The 25417-nt window shown below is 40.9% G+C and overlaps 2 protein-coding genes across 3 annotated transcripts in view; both read right to left on the bottom strand.

Moving 5' to 3' along the window:
- Positions 1 to 422: 422 nt before the first annotated feature.
- LOC133457501 (kelch domain-containing protein 8B-like) overlaps positions 423 to 25417 on the bottom strand; it is a 277606-nt gene continuing 252611 nt past the window's right edge. Inside the window, exons 5-6 of one of the 2 annotated variants that reach the window (XM_061736838.1) lie at positions 21942 to 22043; positions 423 to 1458 (exon numbers count right to left, since the gene is read on the bottom strand). In XM_061736838.1, coding sequence (XP_061592822.1) covers positions 1262 to 1458; positions 21942 to 22043 — 299 coding nt within the window. In that variant the 3' untranslated portion in view covers positions 423 to 1261. Of the gene's footprint in view, positions 1459 to 8704; positions 9060 to 21941; positions 22044 to 25417 lie in introns of those variants that run through there. The other variant, XM_061736839.1, reaches the window with a different exon arrangement.
- LOC133457500 (serine/Arginine-related protein 53-like) lies at positions 9176 to 10710 on the bottom strand. Its single transcript, XM_061736837.1, has one exon. The coding sequence runs from the start codon at positions 10673 to 10675 to the stop codon at positions 9215 to 9217; it is 1461 nt and encodes a 486-aa protein (XP_061592821.1). The 5' UTR covers positions 10676 to 10710; the 3' UTR covers positions 9176 to 9214.

Raw genomic sequence — 25417 nt, forward strand, 5'->3', positions numbered from 1 at the left:
CGTTGCGCGTCGCCACGTACCCTACGCCGTAGGCTCTGTGTCGATATAACGCGGAACCATAAGAGGTCCGTCTAGTGCGCACAACCACAGCTTTGTTGAGACGAGCTCGGACCGCGGAGCAGACAGAAGCAGTTTCTACAGACAAAAAATTACGGAAAAAAGGAAGAACACTTAGGCTACCATTAAAAGATAAAGTAAAATATTGAAAAACTGTTACAGATGTGTTACTAAGTTTAACGGACATGATCATTTGTTTTAATGGCTGCAAATGTAGTGATTAGTACAAATGTGATAAGATTTATTTTAAAAGGACTTATTTTTTGTTAAATCTTATATTATTGATCATTTTTACAAACATGGTTCAGAGTTCATAATTTGATCAAAACTGTTTGTGGCTTTTGAAAATTAAAAAAAACTTTCCTGCAAAATGTTGTGGAAGTGATCATTTGAAAATGAAACTCTTGGAAAGGTAAATAAGAAATTAAATATTAATTTAATTAATTAATATATTGTTTCCTACCTTGTTCAATCATTCTGAATAATAATTTTTGATGAATCATTAACGATTAGTGTCTTCAATTAATAATAATGTTAAATTAAAGCTAAACTGTGTAACTTTCTTATTTCAGAAGTGTTTTATCAAAGTGGTATCCCTTTGCATTACTCCGTGCCCTTGAAGTAGCTCTCAGTTTCAAGAAGGTTGGTGACCCCTGTACTAGATACTACAGTGTAGGTGTAGTATGTACTAGGCTAAACTCGTTGATTAATAAACCCGTTGATTAGCGTTGATGCTTCAGTGCAGCGGTCGGCGCCGTTCTCGCTCCGTGAGCAGCAGCATCTCCCCTCGTGTGAGCGATTGTTGGTGGAGACGTGGAGAGAAGCCCCGAGCCGACGTTAGTAGCGCTAGTTTTCACACACAGAACAGAAGACATTCACCACCTCAGAACATCACGGTGTAAAACTACCCAGCAGGCCGCCGTCGCCGCGGCAACGCCGCCGCCGCTGCAGCCAGGAGCTTCAGATATGGCCCTGTGTTCCTTAAATATCCACAAAAGTTCCCTGCTTTTATTCTGAAAAAGGCTCAACAGTTCGAAGGCGTGTTGTTTCTTCAGACAGTCTTTTTTATTTTTTTTTTTTTGCTGCTGCTGATTGTTGTTGACTGGAGTCTCAAGAGTTTAGAAGCTGAGGGGGTTTCCGTCGTCTCGGGTTCGTGGCCGGGAACGACCCGTCAGGGTAAAAGAGAGTTCCGTCCGTCCGTCCGTCACACGGCCTCCTCCAGGCACAGCGCCTCCACGGCGTTGCTGGGGCCCTGCGACACCCCCCCGATCACCAGCAGCATGCCGGGCGTCGACACCAGGGAGGACGAGCATCGGGCGGTCGGCATCGCCGCCACGTACTCCCAGCGCCGCTTCACCGGGTCGTAGCTCTCCACCGAGCCCAGCGGAGACGGCTCGTTACCTGGAAGACAGAGCAGGAAAGTGGGAGGGCGGCGGAGGAACGTCGAGTATTTTACACATGTTTTTGTAAGATCGTGTCTAGACCAGCGGTCGGCAACCCAACATGTAGAAAGAGCCGTATTGGACCAAAAACACAAAAAACAAATATGTCTTGAGCTGCAAAAAATTTAAAGTCTTGTTTAAGCCTTAGAATGAAGACAACACATGCTGCATGTTTCTATATTGTACTTTTTCTTCTTCCGGCTCTCGGGCCAAGGCGGACGCTTTTCTGCTCCTCTCCCTCCCTATCTGCCCCACTGCTGCTTTTGTCCTGTCTTGTCTTTAATAAATTCTATAATCATGGAATTGATTAACTGGTCTCTCAGCACAATTGACCAAATCTTTGCGCAGAGAAGTCAGGGGGTAAGGGAGCCCTCTTGCCCCGATGGGACATTTTTTGCCGGATACATTATGGACTCCTGGAAACATTGGAGACCGTTGTGTTTGGCGATCCTGTCTGTCGAGGACGTTGAAGATGCCTTCATAATTGGATTTATGATAACAGGATTTCTGCTAATTGGAGTGGGGGGATTCCTGGTGTACCGACAAACGCGTAAGTCGTCAACAGCTGTTCTGGCCCTTTCAGAGCTGCCCGACGTTGCAGAAGGGATAAGCTCTGCGACTAACACTCAGACTTTAACGTGGGGAGAGCAAAACCGCAAGCTGGATGCGATTCTTGTCGGTGAACAGAATCGCAGGCTGGCGGTGGTCTTTGAGCTCGTTGGCAAGATGGATAAGATCTTGTTGGAAGCTCGGCTTGGCGGGAATTGATCACAAATTCGTCTGTTTGGAGTCGCCATTGAGGAACCAGAGACTCAAGGCAGACGGAAAATTACTGGAGTCTGCCTGTTTCTTTTCAATACAATTGTTGATTCTATAATCTGACCTTGACAGGGCAGCTTGGCCCGCTGCTCCAGTCACAATCTCCCTGGTGGAATGAAAACAAGGGACTCTTCCCCCACTAGCCCTCCCCTTCCCAGGACATCTATGGACCATATCAGAACTGTACCGAGCCGTCTGATAACATCAAGGACAATGGCTGAGGAGCAGCTCTGGAGCACATGTTTTTCTAAACTGCCAATAAAACCTGATTCTGATTCTTATTAGTTATAACTGGGGGACGATTTCTTTTTTCATTGTGCACTTCGAGAAAAAAGTCGAAATTTCGAGAAAAAAGTCGAAATGTTGAGATTAATGTTGAAGTACAATCTTGAGAAAAAAGTCACAATGTCGAGAAAAAAGTTGAAATGTCGAGAAAAAAGTTGAAATGTCAAGATTAAAAAGGAAAGGAAAAAGGAAGAAAAAAAGAGAAAAAAGGAAAAGAAGAAGAAAAGAAGAAAAAAAAGGAAAAAAGAAAAAAAAGAAGGGAAAAAAGAGATAAAAAGGAAAAAAGAGAAAAAGAGAAAGAAAAGGCAAAAAAAGTAAAAAGGAAAAAAAGAAAAAAGGAAGGAAAAAAAGGAAAAAAAAAGGTCAAACATTTGAAAAATCTCCAGGAGCCACTAGGGCGGCGCTAAAGAGCTGCATGCGGCTCCAGAGCCGTGGGTTGCCGACCCCTGGGCTAGACCTTTCCAAAAATTGGAGACGCCAAAAGGACACTTGGATAACCATGGTCACATACCTAGGATAAAATGGCTTAACTCTTGAACCCTTCAAAGTACAGTCATAATTTTAGCCTCTAATGAAAGCTGACACTTAGAGGTATCCTATCCAGATTCACGATCAATATTGCTGAAAAACCGTTACTAAAAACTTTGCATATAAAAGACGCACGGACGCACGTTTCATTCGTTGGAAGTAAATTCACTTACGCATGGACTTCCTGGTTGTGGGTTTTATTCCCACCCCCTGAAGCGGCACATAGTTGTTTTCAGAATTTCATTGGCTATACAATGTGCCAGTCATCAGCACGATTGGTTCCAATTGGCTCATTTTTTTTCATGACAAAAGAGGGACATGGGCTTCATTTCCATACAGGCGCTCATTGGCTATTGTAGGCTGTGGAGGGGACAGGGAAGCTCCTGTATGGTCGGATGAGCTGTCCATCAAAAGGACAGGGAAGCTCCTGTATGGTCGGATGAGCTGTCAATCAAAAGGACAGGGAAGCTCCTGTATGGTCGGATGAGCTGTCAATCAAAAGGAGGGGGTACAGACTCTATTTTGAGACCAAGATTTCTGGTCTGAAGACGTGCAAAGTGGAGTTACAGCGAATAATACGCTGAAAATGTGGAACATTGAGTGGCTAATTTCAAATGATGCAGCGGCTGTTTGTGGATATTTACTGGTATAATAATGTATTTTGGACTAACTACTGGATTGGATCGACTGGACCTTTCTGACTGTAACCAGAACATTTTTGTGGGAATATTTTGATCGGACAAGGCTTCATTGGTGAGTTGCGTCAATTGCGTAAATGTTTGTTTGTGGTTTTGATTTGTTATCCTGAAATGGTTTATATCGGTGGAATCACAAGAATCTTTCCAAAGATACAGGACTGTCTCAGAAAATTAGAATATTGTGATAAAGTTCTTTATTTTCTGTAATGCAATCAAAAAAACAAAAATGTCATATATTCTGGATTCATTACAAATCAACTGAAATATTGCAAGCCTTTTATTATTTTAATATTGCTGATTATGGTTTACAGTTTAAGATTAAGATTCCCAGAATATTCTAATTTTTTGAGATAAGTTATTTGAGTTTTCTTAAACTGTAAGCCATGATCAGCAATATTAAAATAATAAAAGGCTTGCAATATTTCAGTTGATTTGTAATGAATCCAGAATGTATGACATTTTTGTTTTTTGTAATTGCATTACAGAAAATCACAATATTCTAATTTTCTGAGACAGTCCTTTATGTCGTTAGAGTAGCAACGGGATAATGTTCACCGGACTTAAATTTAATACTGAAGAAACACGTTTTTTAGCTTCACAAGGACGTTTATTGAATGTTATTTTAGTATCCCACACCCAGAAACAAAAAGAATGTTTTGGGCCATCCAGGAAGCTGTGAGATTAGCAAAGGCTGCTGGGACGTTAGGGTTAATCTAGTGGCTAATGAAACAAGACGAGAGTGACGGGAGCCTTGAGCTCCCGTCACTCTCTAAGATATTTTATCTCTGTACTTATTCGTGACCGACGGCAGCGAGCGCAGACTTTCAGATGTGGAACAGACGGTGGATTCGTGTTCGTCGCTCGTCTCATCAGAGCAGAGCGGAGGAGCGTCACCTCCGGCGCCGGAGCCACGCTCGTGAAGCCGGAGCTGCTGCAGAGGAAACAGTCGTGCCCCGTCAGCTGAATATTTTTTTTTTATTATTATTATTTTTATATGTTTATTTGCATATGATACTAATCTCGTTGCCTCACACAGGGATTTAAATACCCTTGTCAATCATGTAAACAATGAATTATTGGATGTCTTCAAATGGTTTCAACTGAACAAGCTTACTCTTAATATTAAAAAATGCAACTTCATGATTTTTAGTAACAAAAACAAAACATTTCCCAAAGAAAAACCTAGAATTATAATCAATGGCTCTGAAATTTGCCAGGTTACTCATACCAATTTCTTGGGTGTCATTATCGATGATCATTTAAATTGGAAACAACATATTGATACGGTATGCATGAAATCTATGAAGATGCTTGGTATTTTGAGAAAAGTTTATCCTTTTGTTCTTCCTTCCTCTCATTTAACTCTCTATTTTAGCTTAATCTTCCCTCATCTTAATTACTGCAACATTGTTTGGGTTTTCGACACATTCAACATATATTAATAAATTATTGATAATTCAAAAAAGGTTTCTCAGAATGATATCACATGCAAACAGATATGAGTCTGCTCCCCTTTTCATTAAATATTCATTATTATCAGTCAATAAAATTAACATTTTTAAAACATGTTTATTTATGTTCAAATTTAAAAATGATATACAAGATCTTCCTTTTTCTTTTCATAATTTCTTTTGTGTTAATTCCGATATTCATTCTTATGCCACAAGGCACAAATATGATTTTAATTTACTGTTTTGTAGAACATTAAACATCAATCTTCCCCCACTTGTGGAATTAACTCAATAAATCTCTTAAATCATCACCATCCTTGCCAATATTCAAAAAACATTTAAAGAACTTTCTTATTGTTTCGTCTTTGTAATGTTCATTATTTGATCTGAGTTACATTTTCTTGTGTTTTTTTTTTTTTTTTTTACTCCCCCTTGTGTAGCTTTTGTTGTGTTTTTTATTCATATAAGGAAAGGATTCTATATAAACCACCAGGCTTCTTCCTTTCCTTGCATGTTATTTCATTGTTTTTCATTTTTTGTTCATATTTGTCTTATATTGCTAAATAAATAAACTAAAACTAAACAAAAAAAAAATGAATAACAGCTGACGGAGGCCCGCGGGTCGCCCCGTCTGCTCGTCACGCCCCGACGTCGTCCACGTGGAGGCGAGACGACGCCGTGCAGCCGAGGTTTTTATAGCCCCGACGTTAAAGGTCCCGGTTTAAAAACACACCAGATCTGAACCTGGAACGATGTTGAAACCGTTTGTCTGATCTCTTTTTTTCACCAGAGGTACTTTAACATTTAATTTATGCACAATGAAAAGCAAGTTCTTGCACCTTTTCATCATTCCTTTGCACTTTTTAAATTTCATTCATCATGAAACTGCCTGATTTGCAATAACCACATGTGCAATATCTGTGCAATATCTGTCTGTCTACCTCACACACATTCTACCTGCTTTTTTGCAGGTTTTTTACTTACCGGTAGTTTTATTTTTTCTTTCACACTACTTTTATTTCCACTGCAATGTATAAACTGTCTATATTTCGTACTTCTATATACTTTTTACCCCTCCCCTGCATGTGTGCGTGCTGCTGCTGAACAAAGTATGTTTCCCCATTGAGGGAGAAATAAATGATTATCTTATCTTCTCTTATCTTATTTCCACTCCTTGACTTTAATTCATAGTAAAATGTGTAAGTTTGCTAATATAACTTATAAAAATCCAATAATCATTCGGGGACGACCTACCAGTACGTTAACTACGATTTTTATGCTGATGACTTTCAACGGTACATGCCTGTAGGGCCGCATTTAAGTTTTCCTAAATGTTTAATTAAATTAATAACTTAATTTAATTGCATTACAGAAAATAAAGAACTTTATCACAATATTCTAATTTTCTGAGACAGTCCTGTATATCTAAGAAAAATGTTATTATTTATCAATCAATGTATCCATCCAATAATCATTCTGGGATGATCAATTTAGCAGAAAATCTTAATTCTGTCTTAAAACATTTTCTGCTGCATTGTGGGGAATTTGAGTCTCGTGCTAAACAATCAAATTGTGAAAATATAATTAAAAGCAGAAACTGGATGCCTGAGGAACGATGTTGAGAGTGTTTTCAGACGGGAACCGTTTAAGTCGGCCCAAAGGAATTCTGGGTAACAGTGCGAACACAGCAGCCGTAATCTGGTGCGCCGGAACCAGCGGGGCACCGCTGAGCAGTGCATCATGGGTAGTGAAAAATAGGTGGGGGAAAACGGTCGACTCTGGTTTAAAGCGCGTGGTTTTCAGGTGTTTGCATCAGGCTGGTTGCCATGGAAACCTGCCGGTGCTGAGCTCGTTTGGTCGGGGTCAGCTCCGGTTCTGTGTCGACGTTAATTCGCTGCCAGTTTCCGCCGTTATCACGCCCAGCACTCGTCTCAGACGAGCCGCGTTTCTACCAGCTCCATTTGAAGACAACAAGAGTCGACGGAGCAGAACATGCTGCTCTTCCTCCTCACCGATGCAGGCGGCTGCTTTTAAACGATAAAAACATGAAAAGGAACTCGTTTCTGTGAAGTGAAGACGTCTGGAGGACGAGACGGAAACAAACCAGCACTGATGAAGTTTGATGGAGGAAACAAGCTTAAATGGCAACCGTGTGTGTTTCTTTGATGGGATTATACGTAAACATGATGAAATAACTTTCATACTTTAGATAAAAATGCATCATCTTAAACGTTCTGGACATTTTCAGGTCTGAAAGTGTCTTAAAGCTCTGGCTGAAGTTCAGATGTTGTTGACACGGAGGTTTGAAAGGTGACATCACTTCAAACATCCACAGACCCAGATGTGAAACGATGCTGATAAAACAAATTCTTTGCTGCCAGGATTTCTGATGGTTTCAGAAAAAATGTGTCAGATAGAGTTTAGATCATTCAAACATTTTGATTGAGCATTTCCTTATTCAATGATTTCTGTCTAATTCCTTTTCCATCAAACCGGTTCCAGTGCTGGTTCTGGTTCACAACTCGTTCAACTTGTGAACCAGCTGAGAACCGGTTTGTTTTTCCACAGCTCGGTGCTAAGGGGAGCCACGTCATTACGTCTCTGCTAACGTCAGTTACGTCTCTGCTAACGTCAGTTACGCCGCTGCGTTTGCGTGAAAGTTGCAGCAACAACTAGAAAATTTCAGGAAATTTTGATATGGGCATGCCCTACTGCCCATTCGACCCCTCTCGCTGCTTTGGTTTGGGGCTGTAGTGGTTGTGTTCGGGGTGGGTCTATGTCAGTTTGAGGTGTTTATGGTTATACCAAAAAGCGTCCGAATTTTCACCTTTTTTTCCGCTTCTTGGCATCTAGCGTTGCCACGGTAACGGTTTTGACTTAGAAAAGTAATACCCCTTCGAGGCACGATGGAGACGCATCTAACGATGTATGCCATGCATGGGTGCACATTCCGGTTCAGGCTACGTTAACGGATAGGTTTTTTTTTCACCATGGTAAAAAACCCCATCCGAATGAATGGGGCCATCTGGCCTGGATTTTGACATAAAATTCCCTTAAGTCACAGCTTCATGAAATTTGAGTATGTTGAAGTCCACAGCGTGCCGAGTCGGGGAACATTTATACGATGTCTCTACGATAACCTGTTGCCTAGCAACAAGCGTCCAAAGTCAAATGGAAATTTTTTTAAATTGAAAGTTAAATATCGCAAAAACTGTAATAATTAACATAATGAGGTTGTAGGGTCCGTAAGTACCAATCGGGCCGAGTGTTTGAAAGTTTGAACGATGTCTCTACGATAAAATTCGGCCGAGCAATAAGCGTCTGAATTTTCGCCTTTCCTTTTGCTTTTTGGCGTCTGTTACGGCCCCTAACAGGCTCAATAAAGAGGCCGAACACAATTACCAGAAGTCAAGTAGTTGCGTTATAAAAACTGAGTTTATTCATAACCAAACAAAAATGAACTCCAAACCACAAAACAACAATTCCTAACAAATGATGATGAGCCAGCAAAAGAAACAAAGGAAGGGAAAGAGACACAGACCAACCCACAAAGGGCCGTCAGATCTGGGCTCTTCCCTCTACCCTAACCAAGGAAACAACCAACTAAACCTATCAGAAACAAAACCGGAAAAACATGACAACTGGACCCATCAGAATTAAAGTAGAAATTATAACAAACAACACAGGCTGCTGCTGCTGCCGGATGGTGGCAGAGAGAGTCAACCAGGCTCCAACCTCCTCATTTTAAAGCCTCCCCCAATCAGCCTGACTGAGTTCACCTGTGGGGGAAAAAAACACACAGATTGTTAACATCACTTATGACCAACAGGGGGGGGGGATGTAACACCCCCACCCTAAGTTACTGAACAATGCATTCTGAAAGAAACAAAAAATTAACAAAACATTCAGAATACATTGTTCAGGAAACAAATTGTCACAGACGCGACAATGCGTCAGCCAAAACATTATCCCTGCCACGGACATGTTTGACCTCCACATTAAAGGCCTGCAGTCTCAAACTCCAGCTCATCAAACGCCTATTTTTATTCCGCATTCTGTGCAGAAAGACGAGGGGGTTATGATCGGTATATACCACCACAGGAACACTGGTTGAGCCCACATAAACCTCAAAATGTTCTAACGCCATCACAAGCGCCAATGCTTCTTTTTCCATGGTCGAATACCATTTCTGATGGCGATCAAGCTTCTTTGAAAAATAAGACACTGGGTGCTCCACTCCATCAGCACCCTCCTGCAAAAGAACAGCGCCCACCCCAGTGTCACTCGCATCTACCGCTAACTTAAAAGGCTGATCGTCTGTCTTGGAGACAGATTTCCTGGAGCGATCCTTGACCTCCGACCTGGAGCGAGACCTGGAGCGAGAACGGGAGCGGGATCTGGACCTGGAGCGGGACTGGGAGTCCCTCTTCCCGTCTTTCTTGCTCTTTGGGCTGCGGCTCCTGCTGTGGTCGTCGTCCTTCTGGGCGCCGTTGCTGCGCTCCTCTTCCTCCTTCTTGCTCTTACTCTTCTTGCTGTGAGAGCGGCTGCGAGAGCGAGAAGCTGCCCTGGACCGAGAGCGGCTGCGACTGCTGCTGTCACTGCGGCTGCGGCTCTTGTGGGACCTGCGACCCCTGGAGCGAGACCTGGAGCGGCTGCGACTGCGGGAGTAAGAGCGGCGGCGCTTGGCGCCGGGCCGGTCCTCGATGAGCCGGATCTTTCTGCCATTGACCTCAGTGCCGTCGAGTTTCTCCCGAGCTCTCTTCATGTCGGAGTACTGCCTGAACTCGATCACGCCCTCGTTCCTGCGGCCTCTGTCTCTTCCTCCCCAGCGTCCATATCCACTCCTCCCACCATAGCCTCCATCTCGCCGGGGCCCCTTCGTGTGCTCCACTATCACCCTCTCAGCAGACTCCGGAACACACAAGTGAGCCTCACCAGGATCACAAAGAAAACTGTCACTTAAGTCAACATCTTTCTCCTCATTTTTATACATAGAGCGAGTAACAGCACAAGATGTGAAAACCTTGGGAAACTTCTGAGCCAGCTCATCTGGAGACTGCCTAACCGGGATCGGCGTCACTTCAGGTGTAACCAGAACCTTTCCACCAGCCAAATCGTTCCCCATTAAAAAAGAAACTCCCTTAATCGGGAAACTAGAACACACCCCCACAACCACTTCCCCTGAAAAAAGATCTGACTCAACCGAGATCCTATGCAAAGGCACGTCTATGCCCTGCATGCCAAACCCCAACACTGGAACATCAGAACCCACAGCAGAGTCATCACTCAATGGCAAAACTCCCTCCAGAATAAAAGACTGGGAGGCAGCCGTGTCCCGTAGCATCGTCACAGAAACTCCAAAACTGTTACCAGGCAAGGAAACAACCCCAGCCATGACAAATGGTGCAAAACCTGCCAGCTCACTGGACCTTTCAGCCACCACAGTTTTGTCTATGATTTTACAGAGTTTATTTACCAAAGCTACTGATTTTGTATTTCGCCTTTTCAAAACAGGACAGCCTGCCACAATATGTCCCATTTTCTTACAGTAGAAACACATCACATTATCCTTGTCCTTCAAATCCTTATCAGCATCTAATGAACCTGAACTGCCACCCTGAGACACACCAGCCAGACTTTTAGCATTATCCCTCCCTTCATCATTTGTAGCAAAACGGGAAGATCTTGAAGGGAATCGAACCGGGATCTCACCGCCGAAGGACGGGCACGCTGACCAGTCAGCCAAAGGAACATCCCTCCCATCATCATTTAAGGTGTCAAAATGCCTATTAGTATAACTGAAAGGACGATCCACAAAAACAGCCTTGTGAGAAAGGACATACTCGTCGACTAACACAGCAGCTCTAAAAACATCACTCACTTTGTGTTCACTCAAGTAAGTTGACACTCTCTCTGGGAGACAGTTTTTAAAATCCTCCATTAAAATCAACTGTTTAAGTTGCTCAAAATTGTCAACCCCGTTAGATGTACACCAGCGATCAAAAAGAGCCTCCTTCTCCCCAGCAAATTCAACATAAGTCTGAAGACCCTGCTTTTTTAACCTTCGAAACTTTTGACGGTACGCTTCTGGCACCAGCTCGTACGCTCTAAGCACAGCAGCTTTTACTTCGTCAAAATCCCTACTGTCTTCTGTCGGAAGTGATGCATAAACTCTCTGTGCTTTACCACTGAGGACACACTGTAACAACAACGTCCATACATTTTTCGGCCACTTCAGTGCAGAAGCCACCCGCTCAAACAAGATGAAATACTGGTCAACATCTTTTTCATCAAAAGGAGGGACTAAGCAGATGTTTTTACTCACATCAAAATCTGTGGACCTTGCAGAACCCTGAGAAGAAACCCCAAGCTCTATTTCACGCATGCGAATTGTCGTCTGCTGTTCAATCCTTTTCATTTCAATATCATACATCATTTCCTTTTCTTTCAAAGCCAAACGCTGTAACTCAACATCCAGTTCTTTAAGTCTTACTGCCTCATCAGTTTGACCAAACCGCTCAGGAGACTTTGGAGCCTTCTGTAACTGCGGCAAAACACCTTTATCAATCAAGACAGTGTATAACTCCGCCTTGATAGTTTGTTTCCTAGATTGTTTTGAAGCAGGTACCTCATAGTGGTCAGCAATTAACAGCAGACTATCCTTAGTACACTGATGGAACACCTCTAAGGTAGGAGATTCAACAAACTGCTCCAACTCAAACTCCATCTTCAAGAGAGCAAAACTACAACCACACACACACTACTGCAACCAGCCTTAAACAGCAAACTACTGACTTACAAATTACTGCACACCAAATCACAAGTTGCAGTCAAATCACAAGCATTTCCAAAAACCAACAAAACTGTGTACACAAAGTTACCAACACACAAAAGGCAACACACAGTACAAATGCCCAAAAGCACAAGTTACCTAAGACATCCAGCTTAACACAGGCCTACTGCCACTAAGCCACCAAATCTGGATGCCACATAAACCACACTGAAAACTTCAAAAGTCTTCAGAAAGTTTGGACGAGCCCCCAAATTATGTTACGGCCCCTAACAGGCTCAATAAAGAGGCCGAACACAATTACCAGAAGTCAAGTAGTTGCGTTATAAAAACTGAGTTTATTCATAACCAAACAAAAATGAACTCCAAACCTTGGGAAACTTCTGAGCCAGCTCATCTGGAGACTGCCTAACCGGGATCGGCGTCACTTCAGGTGTAACCAGAACCTTTCCACCAGCCAAATCGTTCCCCATTAAAAAAGAAACTCCCTTAATCGGGAAACTAGAACACACCCCCACAACCACTTCCCCTGAAAAAAGATCTGACTCAACCGAGATCCTATGCAAAGGCACGTCTATGCCCTGCATGCCAAACCCCAACACTGGAACATCAGAACCCACAGCAGAGTCATCACTCAATGGCAAAACTCCCTCCAGAATAAAAGACTGGGAGGCAGCCGTGTCCCGTAGCATCGTCACAGAAACTCCAAAACTGTTACCAGGCAAGGAAACAACCCCAGCCATGACAAATGGTGCAAAACCTGCCAGCTCACTGGACCTTTCAGCCACCACAGTTTTGTCTATGATTTTACAGAGTTTATTTACCAAAGCTACTGATTTTGTATTTCGCCTTTTCAAAACAGGACAGCCTGCCACAATATGTCCCATTTTCTTACAGTAGAAACACATCACATTATCCTTGTCCTTCAAATCCTTATCAGCATCTAATGAACCTGAACTGCCACCCTGAGACACACCAGCCAGACTTTTAGCATTATCCCTCCCTTCATCATTTGTAGCAAAACGGGAAGATCTTGAAGGGAATCGAACCGGGATCTCACCGCCGAAGGACGGGCACGCTGACCAGTCAGCCAAAGGAACATCCCTCCCATCATCATTTAAGGTGTTGCCACGGTAACACTTTTGACTGAGAAAAGTAATGCCCATCGAGGCACGATGAAGACGTATCTAATGATGTATGGCATGCATGGGTGCACGTTGCGGTTCGGACCGTATTAACGGACGAAAAAAGAGTGCGGAATAATGATAAGAAAAGGGAAACCTTTTCTGTATACTAATATATCGCCTTCATTTTTCAGGTTTTCTCGGGCGTGTTTTATTTTTTGGGGATTTTTTTTTCCACATCAGAGCGGGGTCATGCTGTACACCCGCTGGTGCACAGTGGGACTTTTTGCGACTTTAGCTTGTTAGCAAAATGCTAGCAACATTGCCATTTGGGCCATTCTGGACGATTGCAATATGGTCATGCCACTACTTGGCATGAACATAACAAGGTATCTGCTCTAACAGGACTTGGTCCACGTAGCTCCTCCGTGGACACATCTCTAAACGACAGGTCGTCTCCTCCTCCTCCCATGATGCTTTGCTGCATCCAGATTCATTCTTATTTGAAAATGTCTCCGTCTCCCAGTTTTGCTGTTGCCGTTGGTCTTAATAACTCCTCCCCCTCCGCTTACGTAAGAGGTTCTTTCCTCTAGACCAGGGGTGTCAAATGTGCGGCCCGAGAGAGGTTTTCATGCGGCCCGTGAGAAGTTTCCAACGCAAAAAAAACAAATGTTAATTTACTAAAAAGGAAGGCATAAATATTTGCCATGAATCGCAGCATATCCGATAATATATTTCTTCTACAAATCCATCGTTATTCCACAAATAGAGCAGTTTTCAACATTTTTTTAGTTTTCTAGAATGCATTTGCCGATTTTATTTCTTTGTAGACGGTCGTTTATTTTTATTAACTGACTACTATTATATATTTTCGCAGGAAAAATATCACTGCGAAAAAGGTGATAGAAGATATTTATTCTGAGAATTTCAGTTTTGAATACGAGGATAGTGACAAAGTAAAACAGTTAAAAGAGAAGTGCTGACTTTTTCAGCGTAAATATCCGCGCCAATTTTTAAAAATAAATACACTTAATTGTACTGGAAAAATCTCTAAATCACAAAGAAACACTCGAAATATAAAGAACAACATACTTGTTTCTATTTATCTTTTTAAAATGATATTAAAAGTATTTTACATAATTTGAAAAAAAACCCGAGAAATTTCAAGAAAAGATCCTGAAGAAATATATTTTACCTAATTAGAGTTTAAACAAAGTGCATATTTCCTTTAAAATTAACTAAACTGATATTGGATTAGATAACAATAGTAAAATTAAAAAAAAGAATTAGAAAAAAATGTTTCGCACCGTTTTTGTTATTTTGAGCGTGCGGCCCGCGAGAAAAAAATTGGTAAAATCTGGCCGGCCAAGCAAAATGAGTTTGACACCCCTGATGTAGAGCAACAAAGAGTTGGTGCTACCTTGGAACCAGTTCTTTCCCTCAGACGCTGCTCATCCGACACTTTAAAGCCGGACCGCCTCCTCCGGACGGCTCCGGCACACGACCCAGCAACAAGTGCTGGAAGCAGGCGTCGTCATGGCGACGCTGGAAGCTTCGTCCCCCTCTCTGAGCTCTGATCACCTTTCCCTCCTCCGCCGCTTGAGTGGTTCCCGTTTCCATGGAGACCCCACATCACAGCAGCCACCCGAACAGCGTCTAAGAACGACTATTATCCTCGTTTTGTTGGGAGAACAAAGCGCCGCGTCGGGCTTCTTCACCTCCTTCATCTTCCTTCTGAACTCAGCAGAGAAACAAAGACACTCGGATGCTCCGGATGCTCAGAGGCTTCCTGCCACTTCACCAGTCACCCCCCCGACGTTCTTCTCTCCTGTAATACTTCTGAAACATTTCTCTCTTAATCACGACTCCCAACCCCGCTCATCAGTCCTCCTCCTGATCCTCTGCCCTCAATTATTCCTCCTCTTCAGCTTCCTCCTCTCTGCTGCTCGTTGTTAACTTCCTTTAAACCAAACTGTCGAACCGTCTCTCTGTTTCTGTGGAAAGTTTTCTGGCCTGAACGAGTTTCTGACGTCGTGCATCTCTGCAGGATTCCTGGCTCTTGATTTCGTTCTCTGGAACCGGTTTCCACGACGAACAGCATCATCGACGCGCCGCGTCGGATGCTGGACACGAACATCATGACTAAGGCTGGGTGTCGATTCAAATGTCAAGAATGGATTTGATTCCAATTCTTAAGATTCAGAATCGATTATCAAGATTTGATTCGATCCGATTCCGATATTGATTTGGGTTAGTGTTATTAAAACTGTTTTTTCAGCTGGTGCATGAATGATATGACTGTAGTTCTGCAACATATTAATACTAGTATTATATTGAGATTCAACAGCAAGTATTGCAGCTAATGATGCTGTAAGGACCAATCAGCTCCCAGAATGCTGATAGAACTGAAACAGAAACATCGTGGGTCAGAATTACCAAACAGATCCAGGGAGGAAAAAGAGACGGATGAAATCAGTTTTATTTTTAACACATTCCGTTTTAATTTTTTTCCATTTTCGGTCTTTTTCGGTTTTTAATTTTTGAGAATTTGGTTTTTAACATTTTATGCAAATGTGACTCCAAGACAGTATATAAAGTAATGAAATATAGACAATTTATGCAATTATAACTGAAAACTTTACTGTTTTCATACCTTTAAACATATTTAAAGGCAAAACATGGCACCAGTTATTCTCGTGTCCAACAAAACATTCCTTTTTTTGGGCATAAACAAAAAAACTACCAAAAGTTGTAATGTAATGACGCAAGAAAAAAAAAAAAAAAAAATCGATCTTTAGACATACAAATCGATTTTTAGGAATTAATATGAGAATGGATTTAGAATCGTAAAATCGATCTTTTCAACACAGGCCTAATCACCATAAGATGCAGGACTCTGACTTCAGCACTGGACAGCTCCGGTTTCCACGTCTGTTTAGCAAAATAAGAGATTGTGTGAAAGCTGAAGGTAAAGTTATTACATCTCTGGGATTATTGGACATGAAACCCCGTCAGTACTGAAGCCTCAGCATGGGAACTTTACCCAACAAAATATGAACAAAAAAAGGGATCTCCAAACATCAATTCTAAATTGAAGAAAAAATACCAAAAGTTCTAATTTAACGATGAAAAAAAATCGATCTTTAGACACACATCGATTTTTAGGAATTAATATGAGAATCGATTTAGAATCGGAAAATAGATTTTTTCAACACAGGCCTAAAGTCATGACGAGGATCCGTGAAGCTGAAGATGAAGCTCGTCGTGGAAACGTGATCAATCAATCAATCAAATTGTATTTATATAGCACCTTTCATCCAGGTACATGAAATACAAAGTGCTTTGACATTTTGACTGAAAAATAAGCATAATAAACGAATAAATAAAAACTGGGAGACCAATGCACCCTGACATACAATATAGTTAATTAAAAAAAAAAAAGATAAAAGTTCAAGGATTAAGGCTATGGTGGTGGTGGTGTGACGCCAGAGGGCATTGTGGGAAGTCAGAGATCAGCACATTTAGCAGCTGCTACAGCTGGACCCGTCTGAGCTCTCGGCTGGATTCTGGACAGGCGGTGAATTTATTTATTATTTTAATCTCAGGAAGGTCCTGAACTCTGGACTCAAACCCAAACCTTTCCTGAACCAAACCAGACGGTGTGATGAAAAACCAGCCGCTACAGGCTCCTCGTTGGGACTGGAATATCTGCTTTTATTACTCAGCAGACGGTTTTATTAAAGATCTGGTAAAGCAGGACATAGATGGACTAATAGCCCATTATGGAGGGAGTTTGACTGGAAGGTGAAGATGCGGTACTTTGACGCCCCCGTCATCACATCACAAGCTCACGGGTTTCTGGAAGTTTGAATTAGAGATTAAAGATTCTGCCTGTTGATTTTACTACGGGGCCCTAGTCATACCAGTTATACTTCCAGATGATATGATGGAGAGAGATCCGGCTTCTCTACTGAGAATTCTGCTTTTAGTCGCCAAAAAAATGATAACAGTCATTAACTGGCTGAAAGCACGACACACCGGAGAGAGAGGATAAGACATAAAATTACAGCAAGATTGAGGCTAAAAACGAACCAGTTCAGTGATCATTGGTCGCTATAGTAACAGAAGCATTAACAGACCTATGAACACCTCCTGTTAACCTTTTGTATTTCTTATTTTTCTCTCTCGTCTTTTATTTTTTGTTTATTATTATTTATTTATTTTCATGTCTTTCATTTCATTTTATACCACGGTCTGTGTGAATACTCCATTCTGATTGGCTGGCAGGTGTCGGTTAAAAGTGATATCCTACACCTAGAAAACAAGTTTTTTAATTTATTTTAATTTATTTGGTGAATTTAACAATTTTGATGACTGGGATGCAGAAGAGGAGAGAAAAGAAAATAGTCGAGCTGAGCGGACTAGAATATCCCCCGTTACCATGGAAACTGAGTTATGGCTTGTTAAAAAACTTATAATGTAATGTAATTTACCAGGTTCCAACGGCTGCAGACGAGAGATTAAATAGTCCCTCAGCTGTGGCTGGTTATAAAACTAATGATTTACACTGAAAACACATTAAAGCATGAATAACTGATTTAATATTTATGTTTTTTTATGGACTTGGCGGAGGACAGTTTGCCTCTGCCAAGTCCATGTATTTATGTTAATGGAACCTCAAAGGGCATTATCCCTTACGTACACGATTGTACCTGTTCTGTTAGTATCATGGATAAAGAGTGTAAATGTGTATTAATCTGTTTGTGTTAAAAGCTGTCCTGAACACGTCTCAGCTGGTGGTTTGTTTCCAGGCCGAGGTGCCGCTGCACCTAGCAGGGGGCGACAGCGGCCGGCGTGCAGCTCTCCGGCTCGTATCCCCAGGTGTAATTACCCGACTGTTTCCTGTCTCTGATGTTCAGCCTCTCTCACCTCCTGCTGCTCTTGTTTGCTCTTGTTTTCACGCAGACACGTCCTCTCAGGTCAAATCAGACCTGCACGAACCTGCTGGGGAGCATGTGTTCACGTCACATCTGCCCCCCCCATGGTGATACACGTCACATCTGTCCCCCCCCATGGTGATACACGTCACATCTGTCCCCCCCCATGGTGATACACGTCACATCTGCCCCCCCCCATGGTGATACGCGTCACATCTGTCCCCCCCCATGGTGATACGCGTCACATCTGTCCCCCCCCATGGTGATACGCGTCACATCTGTCCCCCCCCATGGTGATACACGTGGCTGGTGTCTGACGGTTCGGCTGCTCGGGGATGTAACCCCCCAACAGCGTTCCTGGACCGTCTCCACGCCACCAGTCAAAGCTCAGCACCGTCCATCGGGGTGAACATCTGGAGGTTCAGCTCCATGTTTCACTTTAATAGGTAATAATTAGTGCCGTCAGGCGATTAATTAAATGATTTATAATGAATTAATCTAATTAATCGCATTTTAATCTCATATCTGCTAAAGGTACCCAAATAAAGAATTTGAATTCTTGGACATTACAAAATTGCAGTGCATGACTAATCAATTGAATCCACTAAGAATCCCATTTTTATTGGTGAAATGTGTTTCATAAATGAAATTCAAAAGAAAAAATATCTTGTTCAGTTGGTCGTGCATCTGTGTTTTAACACGGTTTGGTTATGACACCATTCCTCCTTGATCGTCTTCCAGGATTGAAATTGTCCTGCAATCAGCAGAAACACACTTTGCGATTGGGTTTGAAGTGAGCTCAAGCTAGCACTAGTTCTGTAACGTTTACAGTGGAACTTGTCCGGACATGTTTAGCGTTTAAATGATAATTCAGGCTGGAGCAGCTCAAGTGATAGGAACATTATTTTTTACAAAATGTACAAATCACTGCGTTCTTGTTGATAGTCCCGTCTTCTTTCTTTTTATACTTGCCGTTCAAAGGCCCAAAGGTTCAAAGTTTGCTCTTTGACAGAAAAAATAATTAGTTTTACTTAATATTGCTAGGGTTTTACACATTTTTTATTTTTGATTTTTTTGAACTGCCTGATGACAGTAAAAAAAAACGATTCTCAGCTGGTTCCAAGTTGAACTAGTTGTGAACCAGAACCAGCACTGGAAGCAGTTTGGTGTTAAAGCGGTAATAGAGGGGGTTTGCTAACATAGAAAGGGGTTCTGGATGTAGTTCTGACCCGGAAACACGATGGATGTGCTGATTAACCCGACAGAAGAGGAAACAAACGTCCTCCTGATTAATATAGCTCTGTGTTTCTGTTCACGCCGTATTAACTTAACAAACGCTGGGCAGCCGAGGAGAAAATGGAAACTTAACGGAGAATTAATTTGTCTGTGTTTAGGAAGGAGGGGCTTTATCAGTTCTGCTGCTACGAGTTAAAGAGAAAAGCCTGTAGATAGTTTTTAACTTTAATATCAATTAAAAATGTCCAAGTTTACTCAACATTAAACATGAACGAGCTCCTCAAACACCTGAAACCTTGAAACTGTTCCAGATTTGAGGGTTTAAGAGGGAAATGGACGAGTGTTGACATGAAGCAGCTAAAATAACGTTTAACCCCCGCCCCCCAAACACATGTAAATACATGTGCTTTAATTCCCTTTGGCGTTTTCATTTAGGCTCAAATTAGAGGAATTACATCCAGTTGTGTGAAAAAGTGTTTGCCCCCTTCCTGACTTCTTATTTTTTTGCATTTTTTTCAAACTTAAATGTTTCAGATCATCAAACAAATGTAAATATTAGACAAAGATAACACAAGTAAACACAAAATGCAGTTTTTAAAAACATGACAAAAGACAAAAGTAGAGATTTTTGGAAGGTGTATGTCCCATTAGATCTGGCATAAAAGGAACATTATACTTATATATATTAACAGTGAAATATGGTCGTAAGCAATCACTTTTTCACACTGGGCCATGTAGGTTTGGATTTTCCTTTCCCCTTAATAATAAAAACCTTCATTTAAAAACTGCATTTTTAAGTTTACTTGTGTTATCTTTGTCTAATATTTAGATTTGTTTGATGATCTGAAACGATTAAGTGCGTTGGAAAGATTCTGTTATCGTTCCAGTTCCGAAGACAAGGTGCCCCAAAGTATAGAATGATTTTAGGCCTTTTGCTCTGAGCTCTCTTGTCATGAAAACCTTTGAAAAAATCATAAGAAATGCAATTTTAAGAGGGACTCAGTCTCGATATGGACCAATTCCAGTTTCCCTTTAGGCCACGGCGAGGCGTTGAAGACGCAACTGTATCTCTAGACCGGGGATCGGCAACCCGCGGCCCCAGAGCCGCGGTAGTGGCTCCCTGGAGCTTTTTCAAAAATAGTTTGACCTTTTTTTTCCTTTTTTTTCTTCTTTTTTTCCTTTTTTTTCTCTTTTTTTCTCTTTTTCCTTTTCTCTCTTTTTTTCTTGTTTTTTTCTTTTTCTTTTTTTTCTTCTTTTATTCCTTTTTTCTTCCTTTTTCCTTTCCTTTTTAATCTCGACATTTCAACTTTTTTCTCGACATTTCAACTTTTTTCTCGACATTTCAACATTTTTCTCGACATTTAAATTTTTTTCTCAAAGTGCATAATGAAAAAAATAATCTTCCCCCATTTATAACTAAAATAGAAACATGCAGCATGTGTTTCTTCATTCTAAGGCTGATACAAGACTTTTCATTTTTTTGCGGCTCCAGACATACAGAACGCTACAGACGTTTTTTTGTGTTTTTGGTCCAATATCGCTCTAAAACATGTTGGGTTGCCGACCCCTGCTCTAGACAAACATGCTTTTTAAACACCTGGAAGGTAAAGGAAGATATGCCAGACTTTTATTTATTGACTTCTCCTCTGCTTTTAATACGATCCAACCCCATATTTTAATAGAAAGACTTTTAGACCAATTTAATCTGGGCAAAAACCTTGTGGGCTCAACTTTTTAACTGATAGGACACAACGGGGTGATGTCTGACCAGATCTGTTCCTGCACTGGATCCCCCCAAGGCAGTTCTTCCCCCTCTTTAGTTTATTCTTTATACTAATATGTCTGTGTTGAAAAAAACGATTTTTCGATTCTAAATTGATTCTCATATTAATTCCTAAAAATCGGTTTCTATGTCTAAAGATCAATTTATTTTCATCGTTACATTACAACTTTTTAGTTTATGTCCAAAAAAGGAAAGTTTTGTTGGACATAAGAATAACTAGTGCCATGTTTTTGGCTTTAAATATGTTTAAAGGTATGAAAATATTAAAGTTTTCAGTTATAATTGCATAAATTGTCTATATTTCATTACTTTATATACTTTCTTGGGGTTACATTTGCATAAAATGCTAAAAAACGAATTCTCAAAAATTAAAAACCAAAATAGACCGAAAATGGAAAAAATTTAAACGGAATGTGGGAAAAAAATAAAACTAATTTCACCCGTCTCTGTTTCCTCCCTGGATCTGTTTGGTCATTCTGCCCCAAGATGTTTTTGCAAAGCATTCTGGGAGCTGATTGGTCCTTACAGCATCATTATCTGGCAATACTTGCTGTTTAATCTCAATATAATACTAGTATTAATATGTTGCAGAACTACAGTTATATAATTCATGCAACAGCTCAAAAAACACTAACCCAAATCAATATTGGAATAGAATCTAATCAAATCTTGATAATCGATTCTGAATCTTAAGAATCGGATCGATTCTTAAGATTTGAATGGATCCCCAGCCCTGATTAACACTGTTCTTCTGTACCGGAGGTTTTCAGATCCATGATGTAAATACTGACCTAAACCTCCGGCGACGACGATCCGTCCTCCCAGACATCCGGCCACGAAGTCGGCTCTCTTCTCCCTCATCCGCGACGTCCGGGTGGGTTTGAGCCAGAGTCCTGCCAGAGAACGAGAGGAGGTTAGTTCACCTGCTGAAGGTCAAGAGGAGGTCAAACATCTGCTGGAGGTCAAACATCTGCTGGAGGTCAAACATCTGCTAGAGGTCAAACATCTACTGGAGGTCAAACATCTGCTGGAGGTCAAACATCTGCTGGAGGTCAAACATCTGCTGGAGGTCAAGAGAAGGTCAAACATCTGCTAGAGGTCAAACATCTGCTGAAGGTCAAACATCTGCTGGAGGTCAAACATCTGCTAGAGGTCAAACATCTGCTAGAGGTCAAACATCTGCTGGAGGTCGACCATCTGCAGAAGGTTGACCAGCAGGACGGGCAGTTCACGCGTTCACAGCCAAATTAAAACCACATGGACGTCCTGACGAGGCCCCGTCTCTGAGAGATGAGCATCTGCTGCTCTACGGTGGCCGACAAGGTTCAAACTCACTGCAACGGCCTAATGCGTTTCAGTTCAGGAAAACGGCTTCAAGTACAGAAACGATTCAAATTCACAAACTCAAAACGAGGAACAAAAAGAGGAACGTGGTGCAAATGAAAAAACCTGCTGCAAAAAACTAAGACAAATGCAGCATCATCAAACGCTGCAAATAGAGAAACGATGCAAAGCACAAAACCATATAAAACAAGAAACATCTTCAAAAGAAAAACGCTTCATAACCGGTCACTGCAACAGGAAGTGCTCCAAACCTGCAGGGGGGCACTCTCGGAATAACAGCTCAATGAACAGACACGCGGGATGTAGAGAGACCGAACAGCTGAACGGTAATGTGATTTTTATCTGACTATATTTATATACGATGTTTATATCACTGTACATCACTGTACACTACGAGACGTTTCTTTATTATATTTTAACGTTGCAGTCAGCTGTTCGGTCTCTCTACGTCCCGTGTGTCCACTGAGCTGTTACGCCGAGAGCGCCCCCTGCAGGTTTGGAGCGTTTGGCCCTTGTTGGCCACCGTACTGAGGCAGCAGAGGGTTTCTACAGCTATTATGTGTTTGGTCTTAGAAGTCTTTTTTATTTATTTATTTTTTTTTTTTTAGTTTATTGGTCCTTTCAATTTCCACAACACAAATAACCCAAAGTACATGTGTAAATCATCAGTGTAATACCATTTTTTGGTATATGTATATATATATGTATATATATATATATATGTATATATATATATATATATATATATATATATATATATATATATATATATATACAATTTTAACTAAGGACCGACAGGTGTAGACTGAAGCCTAAGAAAAAAAAAAGTTAGCTTTTAAAAACTAGTGCATTTAGGATTTAAAGAATGAAGCAAAATACATAAATAAATCCATATGAGAAGTTGCCCGAGTATAAACAAAATAAACTGTACACAAATATACAGCATATTCCACATGTCATTACTAAATATCATTCCATACAGTATAAATATATATAAGCACATACACACACACACACACACACACACATGCATACTGTATATACTGTATATATATATATATATATATATATATATATATATATATATATATATATATATATATATATATATATATATATAATCATTTTGTATTTATAGGTGCTCTTGAATTGTAATAACGTGCTCCACATGTTCATTTCTGTATCTAAACTGTTCCACAGATTAATCTGTCACTGAGATCATCGTTGTTTAACGTTGGTTCTTTGTTTTCCTGAACATTTATGTTCGTCTTAGTTCATATTTCTAACTCTGCTCTGGAAGAGCTGCTGAATGCTGTCAGGAAGTGTTTTATTCTTGATTTTAAACATAAATTGCGCTGTTTTAAGATCCACTAATCTCTGAATTTAAGCACATTTGAAATTATGAATAATCTATTTGTTGGTTCTCGATAATCTGCTTTGTTTTTAACTCTAATGGCTCTTTTTTAGGATAAAAATCAGGTCTGTGATTGTTTTTATATGTATTTTCCCCAGATTTCCACACAATAAGTGATGAATGAGACAATAACATATTCAGGGAGTCATGAGTGAGGATGTCCTGGTTCTGATCAATATTCCTATTGATTTAGAAACCTTGCCTTTAAATGATCAACATGTGGCTTGCAGCACAATTTATGGTCAATAACACCGAAAAATATATAATCATAAACTCTTTCTATTTCAAAATCATTTATCATCATTTTTACGTTATATCAAAATAATATCAATTTAGTTTTATTTAAATTTTATAAATAAATGAAAACTGAAACATAAACTAGTCTGATCAATAATAAAATAAATAGTTTTAAAGTGCAGCTATTCAAAGAGAAGCTGTAACTCATAACTGTCTTCTCTGTCCATCTTCCTCTCTCTCACGATGATTTTTAATCATCAGTAATAAAACCAACGTAACTCTCAGGTCTCTGTTGCAGCTGAGCTCTGGTTTTAGATCTGATTTTATTTCTGATTCTATCAAGCGAAGCAGCGTCTCATCGTTTTGGGAGTCGGATCCTCGGGAGAGCAGCAGGTGCTGGAGAAGAATCGTGTTTAAAACTCTGAGATTTCTTTCAAGTGCTCTGCTTCCTCGGCTGCAGTTCTGCTCATTTCTGAAGGAATATTAGATATAAGTGGTGCTTTTAAAATCAGAGGAGGAATCTCTGCAGAAAAGCTGCTCTTTGTTGTTAAAAGTTGTTCAGAAGTTTTGATCCTCCACATCCTGGATCCGACTCCAGGTCCCGGTCCGTAACCTGGACCTGCAGCGTCGAGACTCGGCTTAATATCAGATTATTCTTTATTCAGCTTTGCATCAACTACACGCTCTACGAGAGAGTTACGCCTCACGTCACTTATACACTCCAAGATTAACAAAGATATAGCTGGATTACTAACCCTTGTGCTGTTTTTGGGTGAAGGGGAGAAAAGATGGAAGGGAAGGAAGGAAGGAAGGAAGGAAGGAAGGAAGGAAGGAAGGAAGGAAGGAAGGAAGGAAGGAAGGAAGGAAAAAAGAAGGGAAGTAGGAAAGGGAGTAAGAAAGTGAGAAAAGATTAAAAGAAGGAAAGAAGGAAGGAAGGAAGAAAGGAGAAAAGAAGGAAAGAAGGAAGGAAGGAAGAAGGAGAAAAGAAGGAAAGAAGGAAGGAAGGAAGGAAGTAGGAAAGGGAGTAAGGAAGTGAGAAAAGATGAAAGGAAGGAAAGAAGAAGGAAGGAAGAAGGAAGGAAGGAAGGAAGGAAGGAAGGAAGGAAGGAAGGAAGGAAGGAAGGATGGAAGGAAGGAAGGAAGGAGAAAAGAAGGAAGTAGGAAAGGGAGTAAGAAGTGAGAAAAGATTAAAAGAAGGAAAGAAGGGAGAAAAGATGGAAGGAAGGAAGTAGGAAAGGGAGTAAGGAAGGGAGAAAAGATGGAAAGGAGGAA

The sequence above is a fragment of the Cololabis saira genome, chromosome 12 (assembly GCF_033807715.1).
Source record: "Cololabis saira isolate AMF1-May2022 chromosome 12, fColSai1.1, whole genome shotgun sequence".
NCBI classification, from domain to species: domain Eukaryota; kingdom Metazoa; phylum Chordata; class Actinopteri; order Beloniformes; family Belonidae; genus Cololabis; species Cololabis saira.